The sequence below is a fragment of the Tamandua tetradactyla genome, chromosome 22 (assembly GCF_023851605.1).
Source record: "Tamandua tetradactyla isolate mTamTet1 chromosome 22, mTamTet1.pri, whole genome shotgun sequence".
Taxonomy (NCBI): Eukaryota; Metazoa; Chordata; class Mammalia; order Pilosa; family Myrmecophagidae; genus Tamandua; species Tamandua tetradactyla.
In genome coordinates, this window is record NC_135348.1 from 46,462,946 (window position 1) to 46,488,870 (window position 25,925).

Here is a 25,925-nt window from a genome sequence, read left to right on the forward strand (position 1 = left end):
CCAGCTAGTTACGGCAGGACGATGACCGCCCAGGCTCCGTTCGGCCCTGTGGCCAGCCAGTGGGTCCATGCCTTAGACTTGGCTATTCTCTCAGGGTTCCTGGATGTGTCTACCATCAGGAAGGAATGTGGTTCACGGGGCAGGCCCAGCCACTGAAGCACTGGGACACCACAACTTACTCGCCCTATTCTTCAATGTGATCAACAAGCTTCACGGTGAGGCTGTTACTTTCCAGTCTTCTCTGCTGTCATGTTCGTTCTCTACCAACAAGCTACATTCTTGTATCTCCTAACTGACTGCAGTCCTCAAAAAACCTTTCTCTCTTACCAAAATAACCTTAAGGGAGGCGTATTACTATGAACTATATAATGCTAGATATTTTCCATGACAGATAGAAGGTTAGTTAATGGAAGAGTCAATTTATTTTTAAATATACATATTTGGTAATAAAAGTTTTGAAAATATTCTTTAGAACTCATAAAAATTTGTCAGCCTGAAATATTCTTAACTTTCATATCATAGAAATGTTCCAATGTGCTATTAACCATGTAAATGGGCCACACGAAAACCTGCATATTCTCCCCAAGTAGAGTCACTTCTGGTTGCCAAAAGGTCTTTTGCTTTATATTTTTCTCTTCTTTCATGGTTTCTAGTCAACCATTTTCAGAAGAAACCAAACACTACAAATTGATCTGATTTCTTACGATTTAATTTGTTAAATCCTACAACTGTGGTAGGCCTCTTCAATAACAACAGAGCTTCCCAGCTCAGGTGGGGCCACAAGGACCAGGGAACCTGCAGCTACCACATAAGTGATCTCCCCAACACAGTAAGCCCTGCCCCCACTTCAGGGGCTTATCGAATACTGCCCACATGCTCTGCTTGAAATCGCTCTACATCTGCCTTCCTGCTGAACTGGGCATCAGTCTTAAGGTTGTGGGTGTCAGTTTCGCTGAGATGCTTCCCTGATTCCTTTACATAGATTAGTTTCTCTGCAGTACAGACTCCTACACCTTCTTCTTGTCAAGCACAGAACTCATCAAAATCACAACGGATTACTTAAATACTTACTTAATACCTGCCTCTCTGGGTAGAAGATAAATGTAAAGAAAGCAGAGAATCATAGTGCTGTCACATAATAGGTATTCAAAAAAGCTGTTGTAAGAATTGACTGATCTATGATCATCGAGGGAAACTCCTCTTGACGCCAATTTATTCATTTAACATGATTATATTTATACCGGAAATACTTGGCCTCAAAAGGGTTCATATAGAGCCAACTTATTTTCTACTCTACTTCTTGTTAATATTTTAGCTCCTGAATTAAAAGTCAATTAAACATTTTTTTAACAGTCTGAATTTGGGCCACACATTCTTACTTTGCTGATAGGTGGAAAGGGCCTCAAAGTTGTTAAGAGAATCGCACAGGTGGGAATTGTTGGTCAGGTGCCCTCAAAAGGAAGACATGATTGGCAAAACCAGCTGCTGCTGCTGCTGCCGCCACCCCATGCACCCAAAAGGAAAAGGGGGAGTTTGGGGCCAAAGTCTCTTTGGAAGTTAGGGTGACTCCAGTAGGAGGGCATGCACAAGGCCAAGAGACACTGTGGAGGAAAGAGGGAAGCCCTGGTGGGGAGGGAGCAGACCCAGCTCTCTGCCTAACCTGGCCCCTAACCTGGCCCCTAACCCGGCCCCTAACCTGGCCAGCTTCATGTATTCTTCTCTGCCCGGCTTCTCCTCCTGGCTTCGGAAACAGAGCAGCCCAGGACGCCATGACCAACCTCTAGTCCTGACGCTCGAGATTCTGTGGCTACATTTGTGCAGGCTATGCTGGGAGGGCTCTGCACTTGACTCTCAACTGGAAGGGATAAAGGGAAGATGCACAGACACCACTGAAGTCCACACCACACTCCAGGAAGCCCTGCTGGGGTGGGGGGCGGGGCTGCAGTGGTAACTAACTCATCATACTCCCTGGCTTATTTTTAAGCCTCATTCCTCCCTGGTATATTTATTTATTTATTTATTTTTAATTTCTAAACACTATACATGATATTAGCATTTTGTAACCAAACATATTTCTTGCTAAAATGTAAACAATGATTAGGAAGCTCAAATGAAATCTACTGGAGGCATGGCAAAAACGTACATGATAAAGTTGCCATAGACAACTTGCCAGGTGACTATCGCAAGCATAGTCAGCACCTGGTTTAGATAAAGGAAGAAATCTAAATTTTGTTTCCAGGCGACTAGGAATTAGCCTGGTCAGTAGACACACTTTAAACTTTTTTTTCTTCACAGAGGCAGGAGGAGCTCTGTGAAGTTTATGAATCTTAAATCTGTATATCGCATATAACAAACACAGTAAGCTAAGAGTCTACAGGCAGGAAAGCCAGAGGAATGCAGTTTCTGGGCGGTTTCCTGACATTTACAACAGAACGGTAAGCTCAATCCTCAGCATGCACGGAGCGCCGTGTAGCCAGTGGGGCCACAGGGCAGCAGGCGCCTTACCGGAGACCTTCTGGATGACCTCGTTGACCTCCTTCACGAACACCTTCTGCACGAACACCAGGTGGTTCAGGAGGTCGGTCGTGAGGTTGTGCTCGAAGGAGCCGACCTGCCGGACAGAGCCAGAGCGTCACCGCAGCACGGCAGGCCGCGCTCACCGTGCACGCGCCCCTTCTCAGACAAACCAACCGCAATTCTGGAGAAGAGAACTTCCTACCCATCATTTGGAATCAATATTCCCAAGGAGGACTAAAGCACGCAGGTTAGCTAGCACTTTACTGGCCTCTGACACCATCGTGGGCCGTTCCCAAAACGAGGATTTTCTTCATAGCCATAGTCAGTCAGGTGTGAGAAATCTCTTGAAAACTAATGAGAGTTACATTTAACTGTGTAATCCTCTAATTTCAAAAATTAAATTGTGGCTAGAGTAAAATTTGTTTTTAATGATCACCTTTTTGGCCTTAGAACCATGGGCAAGTATCATTAAAATGAATAATTTATTAACAATTAATAAATTAAACAGTAAATAACCATCTACTCTATATTATATAAGATGGTAAAGATGCAGCTGTAAATAAAAAAGACAAAACCCCAATTCTCATAAGGCTTATGTTTGAGGTACTCAGCCAAAGTCTTGCAAGTTTTTTTTTTTTTTTTTTTACAATATATGTATGCATATACTACCCTTACTATAAGGCATTATATTTCTGGCAAGAACTGCTTAATAAACAGATTAAATAGCAAGCAATTTGCCAGGTGCTTCAACATCATAATTGATGTTGAAAAGTAAGGGAAAGATGTATGAAATATCCTTGATGATTAAGGTTAATACTTCAACATCTGCCACTTTCATAGGGTTCCTATTTTGATAAAAAATTTCGAAAGCAGAAAAGATTTGGCAATCTATTTTTAGATGAGAAGTTATATGAAGCCTAAGTTGCACTGGGCACTTTTATTTTACATAAAGTTGTATTTAAAGGGCAAAGGTGATTTTTGTGTTTGCCCCTTTCAGGCCAAATAGGCACTCAGGGATGTTTCTTTTAATTCTTACAAAGGTTCATATTTAACTGCATTCTTACTAAACTTGGGATTGTGTTCTGCTGAAATAGCAAACATTCTGCCTTTCAATTTCTAATATCAGTAAAGAATTTTACTATGCACTGCATTAGATTTGCTTTAGTTTCTGTCAAATGAAGCAGCAATACGAGTGTTCCTAAACTGGGGTTTGGGGCACTTATTTTGCAGGGTGGAAAGCACAAATGAAATATACTTTATAAGCTATCTTTTAAATAAAGCTCTGAAATACTAGAATTTTGTACACTATTTTTTTGTATATTTTTATTTTCACATGCAGAAATCTGGACTCAGAGAAATGTCAGGGCAAAAAGGTCTTAAAGAAGATGAATCAGAATTAAATTGAATGACTTCTGTATCTATATTTCCATCAATGAACAAAAAGAGCTTTCTTACAGCTCCAGGTTTTAGAGAACCAAATTAATTTTTTTTTAATTGCAAAGTATTATCATGGAATTCCCTGATATGGGTATTTAGGGATACCCGTATCGAGAGGCCATGCCCTCAACCATGAGACTTGCTCTTGTGAAGCTTATGTAGGTAGTGGAGAAGCTTAGATGCCCATAGGCATGCCTAAGCGTTACTCCTGCCTCTGTTGTTGCCCAGACGTGGCCTCAGTCTCTCTAAGTCCAACTCTGCAAGTGAAATCATTGCTCCTCCCCATTACGTGGGACATGACATCCAGGGGTGAAAGTCTTCCTGGCGATGTGGGAGAGGACTCCTAGGGATGAATCCAGACCTGGCAATGTGGGATCTAGTTACATCCTGACCAAAAGGGGGAAAAGAAGTTTAAGCATCAGTGGCAGAGAGAGTACAAAACAAGGTTGCTCTTACCTAAGCTTCAGGTAGACCTTGCTAACTATCATAACCTGCCAACCCCCAACCAGGATCATTCCAGCCCATCCTAAAGAACACCTAGGGCAATATGTAAGATTCCACAAGGGTTCCAGGCACTAGAGTAACTTTTCAGAAACCGACATCCACCAGATGGGTCCCTGGTCCAGGTAAGTCGTGAAATCTAGCCCAGCCTCTCCAGAACATCAGATAGTTCCATCTCCCTACCCCATATTAGTGACAGACACTTCCAATATCAAAAAGTTTGGACTGCCATAGCCCAAACAACCCTAAAGTGGGGCGGGGGAGGCAGAGGCAGGAAGGTTAGATTCTCCTGTCCAGTGAATCCATGGCAGAGCCAGGCTGAGTGCACGTTTTCCAGTGCATGCTCTTCAGACAAGCCATACTGCTTGCAAGTCTAGCAGATGCTTTATTAAAGAATTGTGTATGTACATGATGCAGGGGGCTGAAGGATGCACTGACGGAGAAGTAGATGGGTGAATGATGGCATATACTTATGAACGAAGGTTGTGCTGCTACAAAAAGGAACAATGTCGGGAGGCATGCAACAATGTGAATGAGCATGCGGGACGTTTGTGAGACAAAATAAGCCAGAAACAAAAAACCAACAATGGTAGGGTCACTTTTAGAAAATGCTTCTAAGAAAACAGGGGCCTAGATTGTAAGCTTTTAGAGCAGGTACAGTAAGTCTGGAGTGGTGATTATTATTTATGGATTTCAAAAGGCTGTTTTATATATATCACCTGATATTTAGAGATAAGAATGGAGCTGAACAGGTTGGGGTTAAAGTAATTCTGAACACAGGAGTGAGAAAATGAGTGTATTTTAAAACCATACATACTCTTTGAGACTAAAGGAAGAAAGGTTTATTTGATCTGGAACTGAAATTTTCTGTAGTACATAATCTAACTCAACCTATCTGTATAGCTCATTTGAACAATTGAAACACAGGGAGCCCAGAAAAAGAAAGAGGTCTTTTAATCCTGTATAGATTATTGTAATCCTGGATACATCTTAGAGTATATTAAGCAGATAATCAAAAAGTATTGGCAAAGTCCGCTGAGGGAGGGGAGAAAGAATATGGAACTATTAAACCTTACCATCAGGGAATCCCCTGATATTGTGTCAAACTTTAGGGACACCCAAATCAATAGGCCATGCCTTCGATCATGAGACTTACTCTTGTGAAGCTTATGTAGGTAGCAGAGAAGCTTAGCCTACCTATAGGCATGCCTAAGAGTTACTTCTGGAGGACCTCTGTTGTTGCTCAGAGAGACTGTTGTTGCCTCAGTCTCTCTAAGCCCAACTCTGCAAGTGAAATCATTGCCCTCCCCCCTACGTGGGACATGACATCCAGGGGTGAAAGTCTCCCGGGTGGTGTGAGAGATGACTCCTAGGGATAAATCCAGACCTGGCACTGTGGGATCAACAGTTCCATCCTGACTAAAAGGGGGAAAAGAAGTGTAATTCATAAAGTATCAGTGGCAAAGAGAGTTCAGATAGAGTCCAGAGGCTATTTTAGAGGTCACTCATAAGCAAGTTTCACTTAGACCTTGCTACCTGTCATGTCCTGCCAACCCAACCAGGACCATTCCAGCCAATCCTAAAGAGCACCTAGGGCAATATATGATTCCACAAGGGTTCCAGGTACTAGAGTAACTTGCCAGAAACCTACAACTTCCAGATGAGTTCCTGGTTCAGATAAGTTCTGAAACCTAGCCAAGCCTCTTCAGAACATCAGAGAGTTCCATCATCCTACCCCACATTAGTGACAAACCCTTCCAATATGAAAACCGTAGAATGGCCATGGCCCAAACACCCCTAAAGAGAGGAATGGAAAGATCAAAGGTGATGGTGGAATTACACACAGAAGATACGACTTAACAAATGAATATGATTGTTGAATCATTAAATTGATACCTCTTTCAGTCTTCAGTATTTTAGAGCAGCTAGTAGTAAAAACCTAAAACTGTGAAATTATAATCCATGTCAAAGTCTGAAATATGTTCTAGTGATGTGCTTGGAAATTTATAGCTTTTTTGTATATACGTTATTGTTCACAAAAAAAAGAAGGGAAAAAAGTCGACTGTGATAATAGAAAAGTATTTAAGCCCTCTAGCCTCCTATATTTTGCAGCAGCTAGAAGGAAAAATACGCGAGGATCTTATGGTAGCCCATGACAAACTCTGGGTTCTGTCCTGTAACCACTTTTTGAAGGGTGCTTTGAAAACTATTAATTTTTTATTTCTTTGCTTTGTATATATGTATACAATAAAAAAAGTTAAAACAAAAAAAAACTTGCAGTTTTTTTATTACTTGAATTTCTTATTAGAAAAGTTGTAGGTTTACAGAAAAAACAAAGTTCCAATATATGCCCCCACTCACGTGCATAGTTTTTCCTATTACTAATACTTTGCAATAGTGTGGTATATTTGTTACAACTGATGAAATGATATTGAGATTATACTATTAACTACAGTCCATAGTTAACATTAGGGTTCACTCTTCATGTTATATTAGTCCTATGGTTTGGGTTTTTTTTTTTCCTTTTATTTTCTAGTAATACATATACAACCAAAATTTCCCTTTCAACCACATTCAAAGATTTAATCCAGTGGTGTTAATTACATTCACAGTGTTGTGTTCGATCACCAATATATACTACCAAAAACTTTTCATCACCCTAAACAGAAACTCACCTTGTACCATTAATCATTAACTACCCATTCCCTGCCACCATTCCAGACCCTGGTAACCCATCTAGTTTCTGACTCAGTGAATTTGCTTATTCTAATTATTTCACATTAATGAGGACATTCAGTATTTGTCCTTTTATGTCAGGCTTATTTCACTCAACGTGTCGTCAAGGATCATCAATACTGTCACATGCAGCAGAACTTCATTCCTTTTTACAGCTGACTATTTCATTGAATGAATATGCCACATGCTTTCATTCATATGCTGATGGACACTTGGGTCACCTCCATTGTCTGGCAACTGTGAATAATGCTGCCATGAATACTGTTCTGCAAATATCTGACTGAGTCGCTGTTTTCAATTCTTTTGGTATATGTCTATCAGTGGGACTACCAGGTCATATATAGTAATTCCAGACTGAACTTTCTGAGGAGGCACCAAACTGCTTTCTACAGCAGCTGTGCTTATTTTACATTTCTACCAAAAATGAATGCTTTTATTTCTATATCCTCTCAATACTCGATTCCATAGTTTCAAAAAAGTAGTAGCCATTCTAGTGAGTGTGAGGTGCTATCACATTGTGGTTTTGATTCGCATTTCCCTAATGGCTAATGTTAATCACCTTTACATGTGTTTATTGGTCATCTGCATATTTTTTTTAAGAGGTCTGTCTATCCCAGTATTGTGCCTATTTTTCAATTGGGCTGTCTGCCTTTCAGAGTTTTAGGACTTCTTTTATATTCTCAATATTATACCCTTACAGGACATGTGGTTTCCAAATATTTTCTCCCATTCTAAAGGTTCTCTTATTTTCATGCTAAACTCTTTTAATGTACAAAAGTATTTAATTCTGATGAGATTACATTTATCCTTTTCTTTTCTTTTGCTCATGTTTTTGGGGAAATGTCTAAGGAACCAGTAACTAAGACAAGATTCTGAAGATGCTTTGCTGTGTATTTCTTCCATTTCAAATTATTTTACAGTTTGGGTTCAGTCTTAGATTCACTTTACGTTAATTCTTTTCTAAGTGGTGTAAGGTAGTTGTCAACCTTTGTCCATTTGTACATCATATCCAGTTTTCCCAGCACCATTTGTTGAAAATACTATTCTTTCCCAATTGAGTGCTCTACCAAAATTCAGTTGACCATAGATGTGAAGGTATATTTCTGAAATTAAAATGAGTCTGTCCTTGTGCCAGTACCATGCTGTTTTGATCACTGAGGCTCTGTAATACATTCTGAGATTGGTAAGTGTGAGTCCTCCAACTTCACTCTTCTTTCTCAAGATAGTTTTGGCTATTTAGGGCCTTTCATCCTTCTCAACAAATTTGACGCTTATAATTCCATTTCTGCAAAGAAGTTTGCTGGAACTGGGGTGGGGGCAGGGGGTGAATTGCATTGAATCTATTAATTAGTTTAGGTAGAACTAATATCTTAACGTTTAATTTTCCAAACCGTGATCAAAGAACGTCCTTCTATTTAGGAAGGTCTTCTTTGATTTCTTTTAGCAATGGTTTGTAGTTTTCTGCATATAGTTCCTTTACATCCTTGGCTAGAAATTTTCCTAGATATTTCATTCTTTTAATTTCTATCGAAATGGATTTTGTTCTCTTGATTTCCTCTTCAGATTGCTCATTACTAGTGTATAGAAACACCACAGATTTTGCATGCTGATCTTGTACTCTAGCATTTGTTGAATTTATTTGTAAGTTCTTACAGCATTTTTATGGATTTTTCAAGAAGTTTTGTATATAGGATAGGTCATCTATACACAGGGAAAGGAAAGTTTTAGTTCTTCTTTTCTAATGTGGGTACCTTTAATTTCTTTTTCTTACCTAACTGCTCTGAACTTTCAGTACAGTGTTGACTAAAAGTGGTAACAATTGGTATCCTTATCTCGTTCCTGATATTAAAGGGAAAGCTTTCAGTCTTTCACCATTAAGTATGATGTTATCAGAGGGTTTTCCATCTAGTCCCTTGATCATGCTGAAGTAGTTTCTGAGTGTGTCTATGAAGAAGTGGTGCTGGATTTTGTCAAATGCCTTTTCTGCATCAACTGAGATATCGTGGTTTCCCACCCAACCCCAATCTGTTAATGTGGTATATTACATTAATTGATTTTCTTATGGTGAAGTACCCTTGCATGCCTGGGATAAATTCCACTTGATCAGAGTGTGTAATTATTTTAATGTGCTGATAGAATTGCTTTGCTTGTATTTTGTAGAAGATTTTCACATCTATATTCGCAGAGGATATTGGTCCGTAATTTTTTTACCTGTGGTATCGCTTTTTGGCTTTGATACTGGAATGATTTTAGCCTCATAAAATGATTTAGGAAGTGTTTTCTTTTCTTCCATTTTTTCAGAAGCATTCAGGCAGAATTAGTGTTCATCCTTACTGGAATGCTTAGTAATATTCACCAGTGATGTCATCTGATCCTGGGCTTTTTTTTCTGGGGAGGTTTTTAATTACTGATTCAATCTCTTTATTTGTTATTAGTCTGTTAAGTTCTTCTATTTCTTCTTGAATCAGAGTAGATATTTGTATATTACTATGCTTTGTCCATTTCATCTAGGTTATCTAATTTGTTAGTATATAGTAGTTTGTAGTATTCTCTTATTATTTTTTATTTCTGTGGGGTCAGTAATAATGTTTCCCCCTTTGAGTTCTGATTCCAATTATTTGTGTCCTCCCTCTTTTTTTCTTTCAACCTAAACTAAATGTTTATTGAGTTTTTATATTTCCAAAGAAACACCTTTTGATTCTGTTGATTCTCTATTTTTTTTTTTTTTTTTTTATTCTTTATTTCATTTATCACCATACAATGGAAGAACAGGCCGGCTTCAGAGTACCAGAGAGGGGATGGAGAAGGGACCTGCAAGAATGCCATGCACTTCTACTATTTTTAAAGCTTTGTTTTCTTGATTTGGTACTCAGTTATTGCAACCCTTTAACCATATTCCAGAATTTTGAGGAAGATGGCTCTGCTAGGTTTTGCTAGTTGTTCAAACGGCTACTAGGGAATGGCTCCCTGGAACGTTTTATACTACCATCTTGATAAACTGAAAGGGGAAATTTCTTTCTCATCAGGCTGCGAGTGCTCCTGACACAAAACGGACAGACAAAGCTGGGAGACAGGGGTGCACCCCTGGAGGGAGGTCACCCTGCGTGTCAGATGGCCTGAGGAAAGTCACGGTGCCTTCCGAGTTTCAGTTTTCTATTCTAAAAAATCAGGGTAACAGCACATGACCTGCCTACCACACATCACATGAAAACTAGTCTTCAAATGCTTTTTAAACTTTTAACAGTTATGCAAAGACAAAGTGAAAAAATAATGGTGGAAATAGGTATGTTGGCTTTCAACATCGCTTAGTAAAGGAATTACTATAATTATTACTGAGGTTATTTTACCTTTTTATATGATGTTTAGATTGTCATTACTAATTATGTACACAGAAAAATCATACAATCTCTCAAGGTTCATTTTCCTCACTTTTAAAACGGGAACAAATACATCTTATTTTAAGGACTGCATGAGTCAATGCATAAAAAACACTCAACAATTGGCAGCTACTAGTTTTTTATAATCAAATGAACCATAACAATACTGCAGAGATGGATGTGAAACTCAGTGTAAGAAATGTGAAGTCAAAGATTACTAACAGGAAAGAAAAGCATGTTTAAATAAAACTACAGGGAGAGAGAGACAGACACATGCACACAAAATGCATACATAATCACAACTGATTCAGCAAATAATTCTCTGTGGGAATAAATGACTTATCCTAAAAGTATGGATCACTACTTATTTTGGTACTCCTAAAGCTAAAAGACTCCTAAATTATAGAGAGCAAGAAAGTGAAAAGGTAAACTTACCTCTGCCACACAACGTAGGTAATTCCCCTGAAGGTAGTACCCCTGTTTGGAGGGGAGCTCATCTAAGCTCCATGCCTGATCCGAGCAGCTGTCATGCTCCTCCATCACGTACTTCCCTGACATGGTGACGGGAGGCAGGTTGAGGCTGGCAGAAGGTGGGATAGTTGACATGTCTGTGGCAGAAACTTTTGAAGTAAAGCGCAATCTATGATTTGGCAGCTCAAATGTAAATCTTGTCTGTGCACCTGGAAGAAATGAAAGAAGTTATCGTTTGTCAGCTTTTTGCTCCTTCACTTACATGTACCACAGTTTGTTCCAGAAATGTTGCCTACAAAAAAGGTATGGAAACCCCAAAACCTAACTTTAAAGATATGAAAATGATATTTTTAATTTGCTTATACAAGTATTTCCTAACTATATTTAAATATATGTATGATTACTGTGGAATCAGTCAGTAAACAATAAGCTTACTAGTGCCAAGCATTATATTATATATGAGAGGAACCTGTACAAATGTTCTTTATGTTATGGAAGGGAATAGAATATAAATAATTTGCCCTTTAATAGAATAGTTATAACAAGAGAATTTACCCAAATATTAAAAAAAAAAACCAAATCAATCCACACCATGGTGCTTTATTCAGAAAATTACTGGCAGTTAAGTTGCTTTCTGACCCCAATTCAGGTCTAGAAGGATAATACCGAAAATTGTCAAAACAATTAAATTTTACACACTGCAGACATTCATAAAGTATAAAATTTTACAAACACATGTTTTGACCTTAACAATAATTATAAAACCATATACCAAATATGGATATGAATTTTAGTGTCAATAAACAAGCTGGCAAGGTTGTTTAAACAATTACGAATACACAACCTATACTATTATTCAGTCCATATTTCCCCAACTATCTATGAAGCATAAAGGAACATCAGAAGCCTTATTAAAATCAAAATCTGTTATTGCCCAACACATACACTACGGAACACATATGTGCTTCTCCAATCAACAAAATTTACTGATACATTTTCTGTACATTACTAATTCCACTCAAACATTAAATGTGATCTACCTTGCATAGATATATACATTAGAATTTATTACACATTCCTAGTGGTCTCAAATGAGCCAACTATCATTCTCTTTTTTCAAGATGCTAATCAAGGGTCAGCTCCTATGTCCCACTTTCCCTACAGTCATTCACTGTATAAGAGTGCTTGTGGTTGGCATGGATTACTCATAAACAGCGCAATGCTCATTAACCAAAACTGGTATATCTGATAATGGCCAGATATGTCACAGCTGCCCTGGCCTCTTGCTCAGTACTCCCAGCAGATTCAGTGCAAGTGACTTTTACTTGCAAGAAACAGTCTACAACTAGCACCATCACCAGCAAATCAAAGTTTGGTTCAAGTAATCCTGAGCCTCACTTATTGGATTATCTGTCACCATTGGTACAGTTATTCTTTCACGGCTTTTGTTCTTTTCCTTCACTTCAAGCAGAATTCTGAGTTCCTACCTACCTGGGTACTTGATAATACGTTTACTCTGACCCTAAAGATTCATTTCTTCTTAGTTTTAACTATTCTTTTGGCTTCTGACTTTCTGCTTCTGTTGAACCTTTCATTTCATGGATACATTGAATAAATGGCCAAAATGAGTCTAACACTGTCAGTCCTGCCCTTCCCTATCTGGGATGCTTAAAACTTCTGGCTCTTCTGAACCTGGAAACTTTATTTTAGGGTGTTTCTGTTTCTGGTGACATATAGGTTCAGATGTTCAGAAAAAAACTCTCCTAATAAAGAAAAGCTAAAACACTAAGGGTGGAAATAAATACATACACAAATCTGTACATACATACATACACGTATATATGCATTAATATGTGTGTACAAGTGTTTTAACAGAATAAAGGAGAAACAACACACTTGATTTTAGTAAATGTAGAAAAACAATCTGACAATATTCACCAATTATTCTTCATAGAAACTCTTAGCACACTGAGAATAGAATAAATAACCTTTCTTAATCTGACAAACTGAATTTAGCAAAAACCTACAGCAAACATAATAATCACTAATGAAATGCCAATTCACTTAAAAAAAAAACTGTAAAAACACAACTTTCATAATACCCCTTTTCCTGAATATTGGAGTAGAATTCCTAAAGTAAACAAAGGAAATAAAAGTCATAAGGCTGAAAAGAAGAAACAAAAGTATCATTATTTCCTAATGGTGTGATTATCTGCATAGAAAACTGCCAAGAACTCACAGTATATTAACCATAATAAAGTAGTTTAATTTACTTACTTACTGAACGTACGGTAACCATAAAAGTTATCAAGCACCTTGTACATACTGCCAAAGAACAATCTGGAGAATGCCATTTATAAAAGACAGCATTTATATAATAGCTGAAGCAAATTACCCAATTAACTGAAAAATACTTAAAAATAAAAAATAAAACCCTTACAAAAGATACACATAAAACCTTTAAGTAGCAATATCTAACACTTCATTGGAAAAACATTAAAGAAGACCAAACGAAACAGAAAAAGACATATTTAGGTATAGAAAGGTTAAATATTATAAGTTATCAATTCTCTCCAAGTAAATCTATAGATTCAATTAAATGTCAAAATTCCCAAGACGCTTTTTCAGAGTACTTGACAAACCGATTCTAAATATATACAGAAGAGCAAAGAACCAAAAATAACTAGTAGAACTCCTATAAAAGGAAAAACAGGAAGCAATGTGATATCAGTGCAAAAGAAGGTAGTGAAGCAGAATAGAGAATAAGAAACAGACCCTAACATAGACGAGAATTTATATGACAACAATGGGGTTACATATCACTGACAAACAGGACAATTTAGACAATTAATGGTGCTGAGATATTGGTTACCCAAACTATCCCACACCAAATTAAAAAATAATAATCAATTTTGGAAAGATTAGGAACTGAGGTATTAAAAGCAAAACTTCAAAACATTTAAAAGAAAATTATAAGAGAATATCTTTATTTTTTTGGCAAAAAAAAAATTCAAGACAAAAAACACAAATTACAGAGACAAATACGGTAAATTTAATTACATTAAAATTAAGAATATCTCTTCAGTAAAAGACAACAACAACAATGAAAAAGAGTGAAACAACAAGGCTTTGAGTGATGATATATTTTAAAACATGTAAAAGATTTAATATATACAATATAAAAAGAATTTCTGTGAATGCATAAGAAAAATGTAAATGACCCAATGGTAAAATAAGTCAACAAACAAAAACTATGAACAGGTATTTCATAGAAGAAAACATATGAGGGGCTCCTAAACATATAAAAAGATATTTGACTTCAATCACAGAAATACACATTAAAACAACAATGAGATACCATTTCACACTCACCAGGCAAAGCAAAATGAAAATGTTAGACAATACCAAGTACTGAAAAGGAGGTGGAAGAGTGTGAGCTCTCATTTGTTACCCTGGTGGTAGAGTAAACTGGCAGAAACGCTTTGGAAAACAGTTTTGAATTTCCCAGTGCAGCTACAGGTACATGTATCCTAAAATCTAACTGTGCCACTCCTAATTTATATCCTTCAGAAATTACTGTACCTGTGTACCAGCTATGTATGACATAGGAAAAAAGTCAAATGACCCAAAGATATATCAGTAGTAGACACTATTATATTTCAGTGAAAAATGAATGAACCACAAATATACAAATGAACAGAGAAAAATCTAAAATATAATGTAGAGAAAAAAAATTCAAGCAAAAATATGTTGATGGGATCCTACATAAAGTTCAAAAGCAAACGCAAATATTACATTGTTTAAGAGTTTAGGATAGGGGTACAAGGGTAGTTCACTGGTAGAAATCTTGCGTGCCATGCAGGAGACCCAGGTTCAATTCCCAGCCCATGTACCTCCCCACCCCCGCCAAAACCCCCCCAAACAATCAAACAAAAAAATTAAACAAATCGTGCTGTAATAACAGGATACTCACATAGAAACAGAATGAAATATGACCCCCGCCACACAACATTAAAAAAGAAAAAAAGCGTAGAGGATAAAAATGACAAAGTGAGGCGTTTCAGGGCTCCCTCCCTCAACAGCAGCATTGAACAACCAGCAAGAACCGGCAGAAACATCTTCCTAAAAGCTCCAGAGAGCAGTATCAAGGTGAGTACCAAACCAAGAAGAAGCCCACTTAAAACATGAAGGCTCTCAGGGCACCCTGGCTGCCCCTGCCCCATCTCCTATCCATCTTGATGGAGCCATCCCATGTTCCCAGTGCAGATCCCTAGTCCCAGGCCCTGGGAGTTGGGGCAGAGTAATTCTCGCACACAAAATGGGTGCATGTACGTCTGGCTCAATCTGTCTGACAGGCGATGGCCTGAGGGACCCACTGTCCCAAAAGCTTCCCTGCCTGTAGAAGGCAGCTCACTAAGTTGTCCTACAGAATACTGTGGGAGATCAGTTGAGTCAAAAAGTCTAACGCCTGGGTCAAGGGATTGCTGGCTCTAGGATACATATTACAATGCCTGGGACAAAGAACAAACTGTCCACGTACATGCCCAAGATAAGAGGCATTCACGGAAAGGTCCAGAGAGGCCTGAGCTATTTGGCATGGAGCTACTCTCCAAACTCACTGCATGGACAAGCCCTGAAGAAAAGCACTCACACAGGTCACTCTTAAAAGACTGAGAAAGGTATTTTCCTTTCTTTTTCTTTTTTCATTTTTTGTTAGCTCCTTGGCAGTCAAGGGAAGTTCCGTCATGACAGTAGTAGAATACAAGCTTGAGAACAGATGCCTGAGTCCAAATCCCAGTGATAACGTACTAAAATATCAAAATGTACAGATTACAACAAAAGATAACAAAGCATACAAGCAAACAGGAAGTGATGACGCAGGCAATGGAGAATATTAAAGCATTAAAAACTGTCACTGAAGAGGATCAGACCTGGGACATTCCAGATAAAGATGTAAAAAAAATGGTCCTAAGTATGTTTAAAGAGACAAAGGAAAACATGGACAAAGTACTACCAGAAATGAGAAAAATGACAGATGAACACAACAACTGTATCAACAGAGAGAGGAAACTTACAAAAAGTTACCAAACAGAGCTGAACATCACATTAATAGAAATTAAAAATTCTCTCGAGGGGTTTAACAGAAAATTGAATCTGTCAGAAGAAAGACTCAAAGACCATGAAGATAAAACAGTTGAAATCCTTCAGTCTAAGGAACAGAAAGAAGAATGAAGATAAGTAAAATGAGTCTGAGGAACCTGTGGGATAGACATTATCAAACATACCAAATACTCATTATAAGATTCTCAGAAGCAGAAGAAAGAGAAAAAGGGGTGGAGAGAGTATTCAAAGAAATAACGGCTGACAATTCACAAATTTAATGGAAGACATGAACAGCCATATCCAAGATGCTCAACATACTCCAAACAGAATAAATCCAAAGAGAACCACACCACACCATGTTAAATCAAACTACTGAATGCCTAAGATAAAGAGAAAATTCTGAAACCTGCAAGACAGACACAAAAAGTATCATATACAAGGGAGGCTCAATAACATTAAGTATATACATGTGCATAAAATTATAAACAAAAGCAAAATTCATGATAATGGTTATTGCAAGGCAGTTGTGGAGAATAAGGGACTATTATCTGGTAGTGATAATACTCCTTGAAGGAAATTTCAAAAGTACTGGTAGATTCAATAGCCAGGTAAATCGGAAGAGTAGGGAGGTCCAGAACTCAGTTTGCCCTCCAGGGCATCTAGTAAACATTCAGGAACCTTCTGGTGTTCTCCTGGTCTCCAGAAGCCACCACTCAAGAAGAAGCAGAGGAAGAGACCCTTCTGGGCCTCCTTCTCAGGGCACTCTGGAACCTTTCAATAAACAGTGGTGAAGATCTCTAAGCAGAGCACTCTTTGCAGCATTGGATGGTGCCCCTTCCACATTCTCAAAGCAGGCCACCTTGGAATCCAGTCGCTGGCTGGAAGTAAAAATCCTTTTACCCAAGAAGAAAGGTGTGTGTGGGGCGGGGTGGGGGGCACAGCTGAACACTGACTATCACAAAACTTTGCTAAAAGAAACCAAAGCAGACCTAAATAAATGGAAGGACAGTCCATGTTCAAGGAAGGATCAGGAGTCTAAATATCATTAACATATCTAATTTTACCCAAATCGATTTACAGATTCAATGCAATTTCAGTCAAAATTCCAACAGCCTGTTTTGCACAAATGGAAAAGGCAATCATCAAATTTATTTGGAAATGAAAGGGGGCCCAAATAGCCAAAAACATCTTGAGAAAGAAGAACAAAATTGAAGCCTCAAACTTTCTGACTTTAAAGCATATTACAAAGCTACAGTGGTTTTTAAAGCATATTACAAAGCATGGTACTGGCAAAAAGATATTTTGATCAACGGATTCAAGCAAGAATTCAGAAATAGACCCTCACCTTTATGGTCAACTGATATTTGACGAGGCTGCCAATTCCACCAGCCTGGGACAAAATTGTCACTTTAACCAATGTGGGGATGAACTGAATAAACATATTCAAAAGACTGAAACAGGATCCTTAACCCACACCTAATACAAAAATTCACTCAAAATAGATCAAAGACCCAAATGTAAGAGCCAGGATCATAACACTCCTAGAAGATAAAGTAGGGAAACATCTTCAGGATCTGTGGTAGGAGGTGGTTTCCTAGACCTTACACCCAAAGCACAAGCAATGAAAGAAAAAACAGATTCATGGGACCACCTCAAAATTAAATACTCTTGTGCTCAAAGGAGTTTGTTAAGAAAGTGAAAATGCAGCTTATTTATTGAATCAATAGGGGTTTAATATCCAGAATATATATAGAAATCTACAACTCAACAAGACAAACTTAATTAAAAAATGTACAAAAAGTTTGAATAGACATTTTCCAAAGAAGAAATACAAATGGCTAAAAAAGCATATGAAAAGATGCCCAACCTCACTAGTTATTAGGAAAATCTAAATCGAAACCACAATGAGAAATCATTTCACACCCACTTGAATGACAACAACTAAAAAAAAAAAAAAAAACAAAACAGAAAACTACAAATGTTGTTGTGGAGAAATAGGAATATTCACTCATTGCTGGTAGAAATGTAAAATGTCGCTGCCACTGTGGGAGACAGTCTGGGCCTCCTCAGGAAGCTGAGCACAGAACTGCCACAGGGTCCAGCACAGAACTGCCACAGGGTCCAGCACAGAACTGCCACAGGGTCCAGCACAGAACTGCCACAGGGTCCAGCACAGAACTGCCACAGGGCCCAGCACAGAACTGCCACAGGGTCCAGCACAGAACTGCCACAGGGTCCAGCACAGAACTGCCAAAGGATCCAGTACAGAATTGCCACAGGGTCCAGCACAGAACTGCCACAGTGTCCAGCACAGAACTGCCACAGGGTCCAGCACAGAACTGCCACAGGGTCCAGCACAGAACTGCCACAGTGTCCAGCACAGAACTGCCACAGGGTCCAGCACAGAACTGCCACAGGGTCCAGCACAGAACTGCCAAAGGATCCAGCACAGAACTGCCACAGGATCCAGCAACCCACCAGGAGCACACACCAGAAAGGCTGAAAGCACGGACGTGAATGGATATTTGCACAGTGATGTTCACAGTGGCATTGTTCACAACAGCCAAAGACAGAAGTAATCCAAGTGTCCATCAACCAACAGATGGATAAATAAAGTGTGGTATATACCTATGAAGAATATTATTCAGTTATCAGAAGGAATGAGGTCCTGATGTATACCACAACATAGATGAAACCTGTAGGCATTAAGTTGAATGAAATAAGCCAGACACAAAAAGGACAACTGTTGTACGATGTCACTAATATAAACCAATCATAATAAGCAAACTCATAGCTAAAATCTAGAATACAGGTTACCAGGAGATAGAATGAGGTAGAGAATAAGGAGCAGATGCTTAATCTATGCAGAACTTTTAATCAGATCAATTGTAAATATTAGCAAACAAACAGGGGTGATGGTGAATATTATTAACAATGCTAAATTACGCATGTGATTGTGGTTGAAAGGGGAAATTTACAGTCATGTAAATTACTAGAAGGTAAACTGGAGCAGAAAACAAGGGAACATGTAACACAGTGAAGCCTGTTATGGATGATGTGACTATGGTTAATACACAAATATAAGAAATGTTCTGTCATAAACTAGAACAAATGTATGTTACTACGTGTTAATACCAGGATGGTTTATGGAAAAAAAAAATACACCTCATGCCGACTATGGACTTTAACAGAAATATTTTAATATCCTTTTATCAATTATAAGAAAGGTACCACACCAATGTCATTAACAGAGGGATACAAGGGATATGGGTCTTTTCTTTTTGGAGTAATGAAAATGTTTTAATATTGAGTGTGGTGATGAATGGGCAACTGTGTGATTATCCTGTGAGCCACTGATTGTACACTTTGGACAGACAGCATGGTGTGTGAACATATCTCAATAAAACTGCTTTTAAAAAAAGTATTGCTAATATTTAATTTTTAGGTTGTATGACAGGTTAGTGGGTTCACTAGTCTTTGTTACTATTCCTTAAAGTATGTGTGTGTTATGTACGTGTAAGTCATATCTTTTGCATATATAACATATAACAATAAAATAAACAAGTTTCAGGACATTTAAGAATCAATAAACCCTACAGAATTAGCTATTGTGAATTAGTCAAAATTACTTCTGATGTGAGTTCATTGCTCCCAATGTGAAAATAAACATGGTCATTTAGGCTATAATAACCTAGCTTTGAAGATGTTCACACTGGTTCACTATTCAACTTAGAGAAATGGCCTCAATAGTTCTGAATGATTTAAAGAAAACTGGGTCCATTCTGGCTATTCAAGGAGATGAATTCATATTTTTTACTTGATTGGAGAACATCATTAATGAAATTTAAAACTGTTGTGATAAAAATTATTTACGTTTCAATAGAACATCTAGAAAATCTAATTTACTGTTCTATCAAAAAGTTCCTAAATTTTCAAATCAAATATTAAGAGGCTAAGTTCAAATTTCACGTTACCTGTCATTCCATGACTTCGCACCCTTCCCATCTTGTACTCTGCTCTCAGAGACGGTAAGAGTGCTGCGCCAATAGCTACACCATCCAGCATGGCACTGAATTTAAGAACAATGGGCTTCTTTTCTAAGCCTTCAGGTAGCTGAGGAAATTCATTTGTTTCAATAGGAGTTTGATTAACACTAGTTGGGGTTTTTTCAGAAGGTAGCGGGGTTGCAATATCTTCTTTCACAGGCTGTGGGCTATAAACCAAAAAATAACACAAAGATACATAATTAGAACAGTTATCATTTTACTGTATATAATTATTGGGGTACTTAGCAAAAATATATTGCAAGCAATTTTCTTTCCAATACCACATCACATGAGATCTCTCAAAAACCATTAAACAATGATGACCTATAAAAGTAAAGAAATAGTAGTAGTAACAATATAAATCCTGGAATGTTAAATTGCCAAGGCAATTAATATCATTAATGATGCAAAACTGGGATTTAAACTCAGGTCTAATTCCATACACCACCACTTAGCTGGAATGCTTCTGCTGTTGACTGAAAGAACATTACTGCTATTTTCACGAATGTTCTCTCCACTATCGATAACACCAACAACAGTAACAGCAATCACGTGAGTGTTTACTCTGTGCCAGGCACAGCTCTCACTGCTTTGTCTGTTTTATCTTATTCGTTCATTTACTTCGCAAACCCTTTGAGTAGGTACTATCTCCACTTCGAAAACGAGGAAGCATAACTAGCAAGTGGCAAAGCCAGGATTTGAGATTATTTAGTCTCACTCCAGTCTGATTTATTAACTACTACTTCTATTGTCAAAATATTATAAGGGAAAATTCCTTACGATATTTTAAAACTAAGGATCATGTACGCATTCAGGATTCCACATTCCATACACAGGAGAAACATTTCATTTATTACTACTTAGTCAACTTCAAACATGAATCAATATTATGTCAGAATTAATGATCGAGATAGAACAGGAAAAATCAAATCATTATTTTGGGATACTATCAAAAGACACACTAATGTTTGTCCATTTTATAGAATAGGAAAAAGGAAACAGAAAAAATTTAACTATTTTGCATATAATCATTTAATTAGTTCTTCCTTAGTCATAGCTTTTGGAGACCAGGAATAGGCTCAGCAATGCAGACTCATGAACGAGAGCTATAAAAAGAGAGAATAAAGGTTAAAATATGCAAGGGTCTGATTTACCTGCCCTTGGAAATACATATATATGGCATGATCAAATCCTGCCTCGAATCACGTACAGTAATTCCACTTCAAGGACAGCATAAATCCATGCATGCAACAGAAATGGCCACTGTAATTTTTTAGACCTGTGCAGTCATAAATGTCAGTGAATTCAAAGTAAACTAGGATTGATACAGTCCTAGAATTTATCAGATTACTTTTCACTAGTACCTCTTACGATGCCCACAAATCTCTAGGATGACTTAAGCTTTATTTATGTAATTTGGACCACTGACGATTGATTTTCTGACACAGATCTTGAATGATATTCAATGCGATTGTGAGAAGTAATCCCTCATCTTCCTCCAAGCTTTTGTTAACACAGCAAAGAATGCACTGAAGTATCACACAGAATCGTAGAGCAAGAAGAAATAACTCACACTGTTGTCGGCTGTCTGATGAGGTCTGAGATCTGCTTGGACAGCTGGTGAGAGCTCCGAACCATCATGCTGTGCAGAGTTGCTGGGTGCTGAGGGATGTTGATGCTGATGGCTCCTACTTTGAACACAGCAGCATTGTTTGTCTTTAGCCCTCTCTGGGCACTGTATAGGGCTTGCGACTTGGCAATACTACATTTCACTACAGTTCTATCAATAGAGGAGGAGGACCATCAAAATAGACTCAGAGCAATTTTCAAAAAATATTCGGAAATACTATTACATCTTTTAATGACTTAAACAACATAAGATTTTTCACGCTTTTAAATCATATATTGAACAGTTTTCTAACAAAAATGACAAATTTACTTTACACTGTTTGTACTGAACAGTATTCTATACTTTAATAGGCAGACTTCATGAAAGGAAATAACTGTGCTCACATGTAAGTAAAAGAATGAACACTGACACATTACATACATACACATACATACACACAAAATTCCATTTTGATTTATTTTTTTCATTCAGAGCTCATCTCTTCTCTAACTTATTTCAGAGATCTGTGCAACCATTAAAGAGGTTACAAACACTGAATAAGAAAAAAAGATATTCATCATATTTCTTCACATTATTCATCATATTTCCAAGTCTAATCAATCAGAAAGAGCCAAAGATATTACACCAACATTTATCTGTTAAAAGAAATTGACAGGAAAGAAGAAATGAAACTTACATCTAGTTTTTACTTAATATATTTTTAACAAGTGGAAAAGAAATGACATAAGTCTACATCATAATGAGTAAGGCTACTGTTCTTGGTTATGAATTAGTAAGCTTACTAGGACAAATGTTTTAAAAGCAGAGATATTATCTTTCTTAATCTCCTGCTTTGTCTATCCAGTGCTTAGAACAGTGCCTGGAACATGGTTGACACTCATCACATATTTGTGAAGTGAATAAGCAGAAATCAGTAAAGGAGAAGAGTGATTCTCAACACTACGACTGCGGAATTCAGTAGAGAACATTTCAGAGGACATATATGCTGAAGCCATGATGAAGGCGTCTTGGACATATACAATGGAAAGGTCATGTCAATGATCTGCACCATTAAATGCCCAGATAATAAAAGTATAACTTCTAACGTAAACGTTATTCTTCAAATACGCATGGATTCCTGACAATAAACAGGCTTAAGAGACACACAAAAATGCAAATTTCATATTAACTATAGATGAGTTCACATACATTTATCTCTGCTCAGGTCGTAGAGGATTCAACAATAATGAATTTACAGTCTCAAGATGATAAAAAGAATCAATTTATCACATATAACTTCTACGAGAATAAACTCTGAAAACCAAACCAGTGGCTCTATCAGAGGTCTTGATCACTTGCAGACAGTGAAATCCAGGTATTACGTAAAATTTAAAAAGGGTTACTAGAGAACTAGACTGCTTTCTTCTACAAAGGCAACTATTTCTTACATAACTGCTGACTGAAAAAAAGGCTATTCTATGGAAATTGTCATCAGCATGAGGGTAGGCTCTGGTATGCTTTGCATCTTTTCTAATATATTATAATAAATAAAACTACTTTTTACCACCAATGTATTTCATTTGATGTTCAGGTTCAGCATGAGCCAGAAGGTAAGAGATAGTTGGCACCAACTGCTTCCTCACTACTTATGAGCAGTATCCATCTGCTGAATGAAACTAAATACACTTTCATAAAGAAACCTGCCTTGTTACCATAACAGTCAAGAAATTTCAGACCTATCTCACAGTTTTAGCTTTATAACCTATGAAGTCTGTAATCCTATAGTTTCAGTCATGTAAGCATATAGGCAACATCTTTTAATGACATGGCAAAAGTCAAAAACAGAAAGCTATGGGGACTGATCTTTCGCCTACTGTAGGTTCTACTGGGATATTTAAGTAGAAACTTGGATGTTAGGGACTTCATGGGCTCTGCATTACTCAAATCCTGAAGGCCCATTCTCCCTACTCTATATAAATGATGCCACCAACACAATTTGAGTAGTGTGCCTTAGAGCTGGACAACAGGGCGGTTGATCAAACTGAACCAGAAATTGTTGACGATGCCTGATTAACTCTTGTCAAACTTAAGTGGAAAATACAGAAAAAGACCCTAGCTAAATTACACACTTTTCAAGCTACCAACAAGTCATTTATTCATAATTCTTCAATCCAGTTATCACCTTATCTAGCCATACAATGTGAGTTTTACACAAAACTTTTCACAAGAAAGCAGGGGCCAAAGTCTCTCTAAAGTTAAGACTATTACAATCTGTAGCACACCAGGTATGCCTAATGTATGTAAATGCTCATGGCAAGTGAACAAGATGTCTGGTTCAATAATTCAAAGACAACTGTAGTCTACTATACAAGGTCTTTCTAGATCCACTGTAAGTCTCAGCGATAATGACCACAGTGCCTCAACAGGCCAAGGTTTTTTCCTGCCTTCTTTTACTTCCTGTGTCCAGATAAAAGGGACTTAAGAGGCAGGTCAGCCATCCCTGTCCATGCAGCGAGTGGAGAGAACAATTTGAAGGTATGCTTTGGGAACTTGTTATCTCTCCCTCCATCGCCACTCCCACCCCATCGACTTGAGCATACAGGTCCCAAAATTAGAGGTAGGGTGAGGAAGTAGATTAATTTATGCATTTTGGCTTAAAATGCTCGCTTCAATCCAATTTTTTGAGAAAATCTCTGCAATGGGCAGGTAGTGTAGTGATCACCTGTTATTTACTCAATACTAAATCACTAGGACTTCCTTTCCCATTTGGTAACAACTGCAACTTACATCTTTAATTCTCCCAATTAGAAACGCTAAAAGGGGGGAGGAGCGAGCTACAAGCGACATCCCAGCAGGAACCACCTCTTGTTGGCTCGCTATTTATCGTCTACCTGGATTGTAAGATACTGCCCAGTACACAAAAAGAAAAAATTTTTGAGCAGATGAAGATGTGACCATGAGTCATTTTTAAAAAAACATTCAAAAGTCATGCGGTATTGACTTTTTTTTTTTATAAATACAGAATTCAATGATAAAAAGGAATGAAACAATATTCTCTAGCTACTATAACTATTGAATAGAATTAGATATTTTTCCTACACTTGTTAAGATAACATTAATGTGAAGGAGGTGCTTCCAAAAAACATTCAATTCTCTAATTCAATATTGGTACATTTATTTCTTTCCAGTACTTGTAGTTGGTTGATGAAATGATAAAGACTTTTTGCATATGCCCTATTATCAGTACACAAATAAACAAATGTCACCAAGTATGATCATGCTATCAGCAGAGCATAATATGCACATCCATCTATTTATTTGGCATACTCAAATGTTACAGAAAATGTTCAAAGAGCATTCAAAGTCCTAAGTTACATATAAATGTGTCATGTTGACAGACTCATGATGAATAGTTCAATACAGCACCTCAGTATATCCTACTGCCACAAAACATCAGATATATAATGGGTCAAATCAAGCCACTCAAATATCAAAGTACATAGAGTAAAAGGCAATACTGTCAACAATAAGCTTTCTCCAACTTAAAAGCAGACTTATAAGGGTGAGAAGCACAGATATTTTCACGTATTAATGTCTTAATAATTATTTTTGCAATTAGTGAAAACTCCTGCACACAGTAAAGATTTTTAATTTCTATTATCATGTCAAACATTACCAGGGATTTTTGACAATAGAAATTTTAACAGAAACACATCTAAAAAATACAAGCAACACACAGCTAGTGGTACAACCTTTCAATAACAAAAAAAAGGTATGAATTGCCAAAAAAAAAAAAAAAGATAGCCCTTACCTGCACGTCTTTCTTGACCATCTGTAAGCTTTATCTATTAAGGGTCTGTATTAAAGCTATAAAATAATAACTAGCTACACACATTCACGCCATGCAGATAATCTAAGTGTTTCTCTGTTAAACTGCTCAGTACTACGTTAATCACAAAACCATGGAAAAGAACAATATGACATACAGAAACTCTTGTTTGGCTGTGCTCGTAGGAGATGTAGGAAAATCCTCCAGTCTACAGAAGAAGATTGAAGAGAAAGCAGGAAAACAAAAAGGAAGCAAATAAACATTCATGTATCAATTAGTCACAATATGACCAATCATCG

The 25,925-nt window shown here is 37.4% G+C and overlaps 1 protein-coding gene across 9 annotated transcripts in view; it reads right to left on the reverse strand.

Annotated features, from left to right (window-relative positions):
• Positions 1 to 25,925, reverse strand: part of BLTP1 (bridge-like lipid transfer protein family member 1) — a 235,966-nt gene that overhangs the window by 64,506 nt on the left and 145,535 nt on the right. For 8 of the 9 annotated variants that reach the window (XM_077140145.1, XM_077140153.1, XM_077140154.1 and 5 more), the window contains exons 49-53: positions 25,784 to 25,834; positions 21,762 to 21,968; positions 20,117 to 20,355; positions 11,004 to 11,248; positions 2,506 to 2,611 (exon numbers count right to left, since the gene is read on the reverse strand). In XM_077140145.1, the coding sequence (XP_076996260.1) occupies positions 2,506 to 2,611; positions 11,004 to 11,248; positions 20,117 to 20,355; positions 21,762 to 21,968; positions 25,784 to 25,834 (848 nt within the window). The remainder of the gene's footprint in view (positions 1 to 2,505; positions 2,612 to 11,003; positions 11,249 to 20,116; positions 20,356 to 21,761; positions 21,969 to 25,783; positions 25,835 to 25,925) is intronic. The other variant, XM_077140147.1, reaches the window with a different exon arrangement.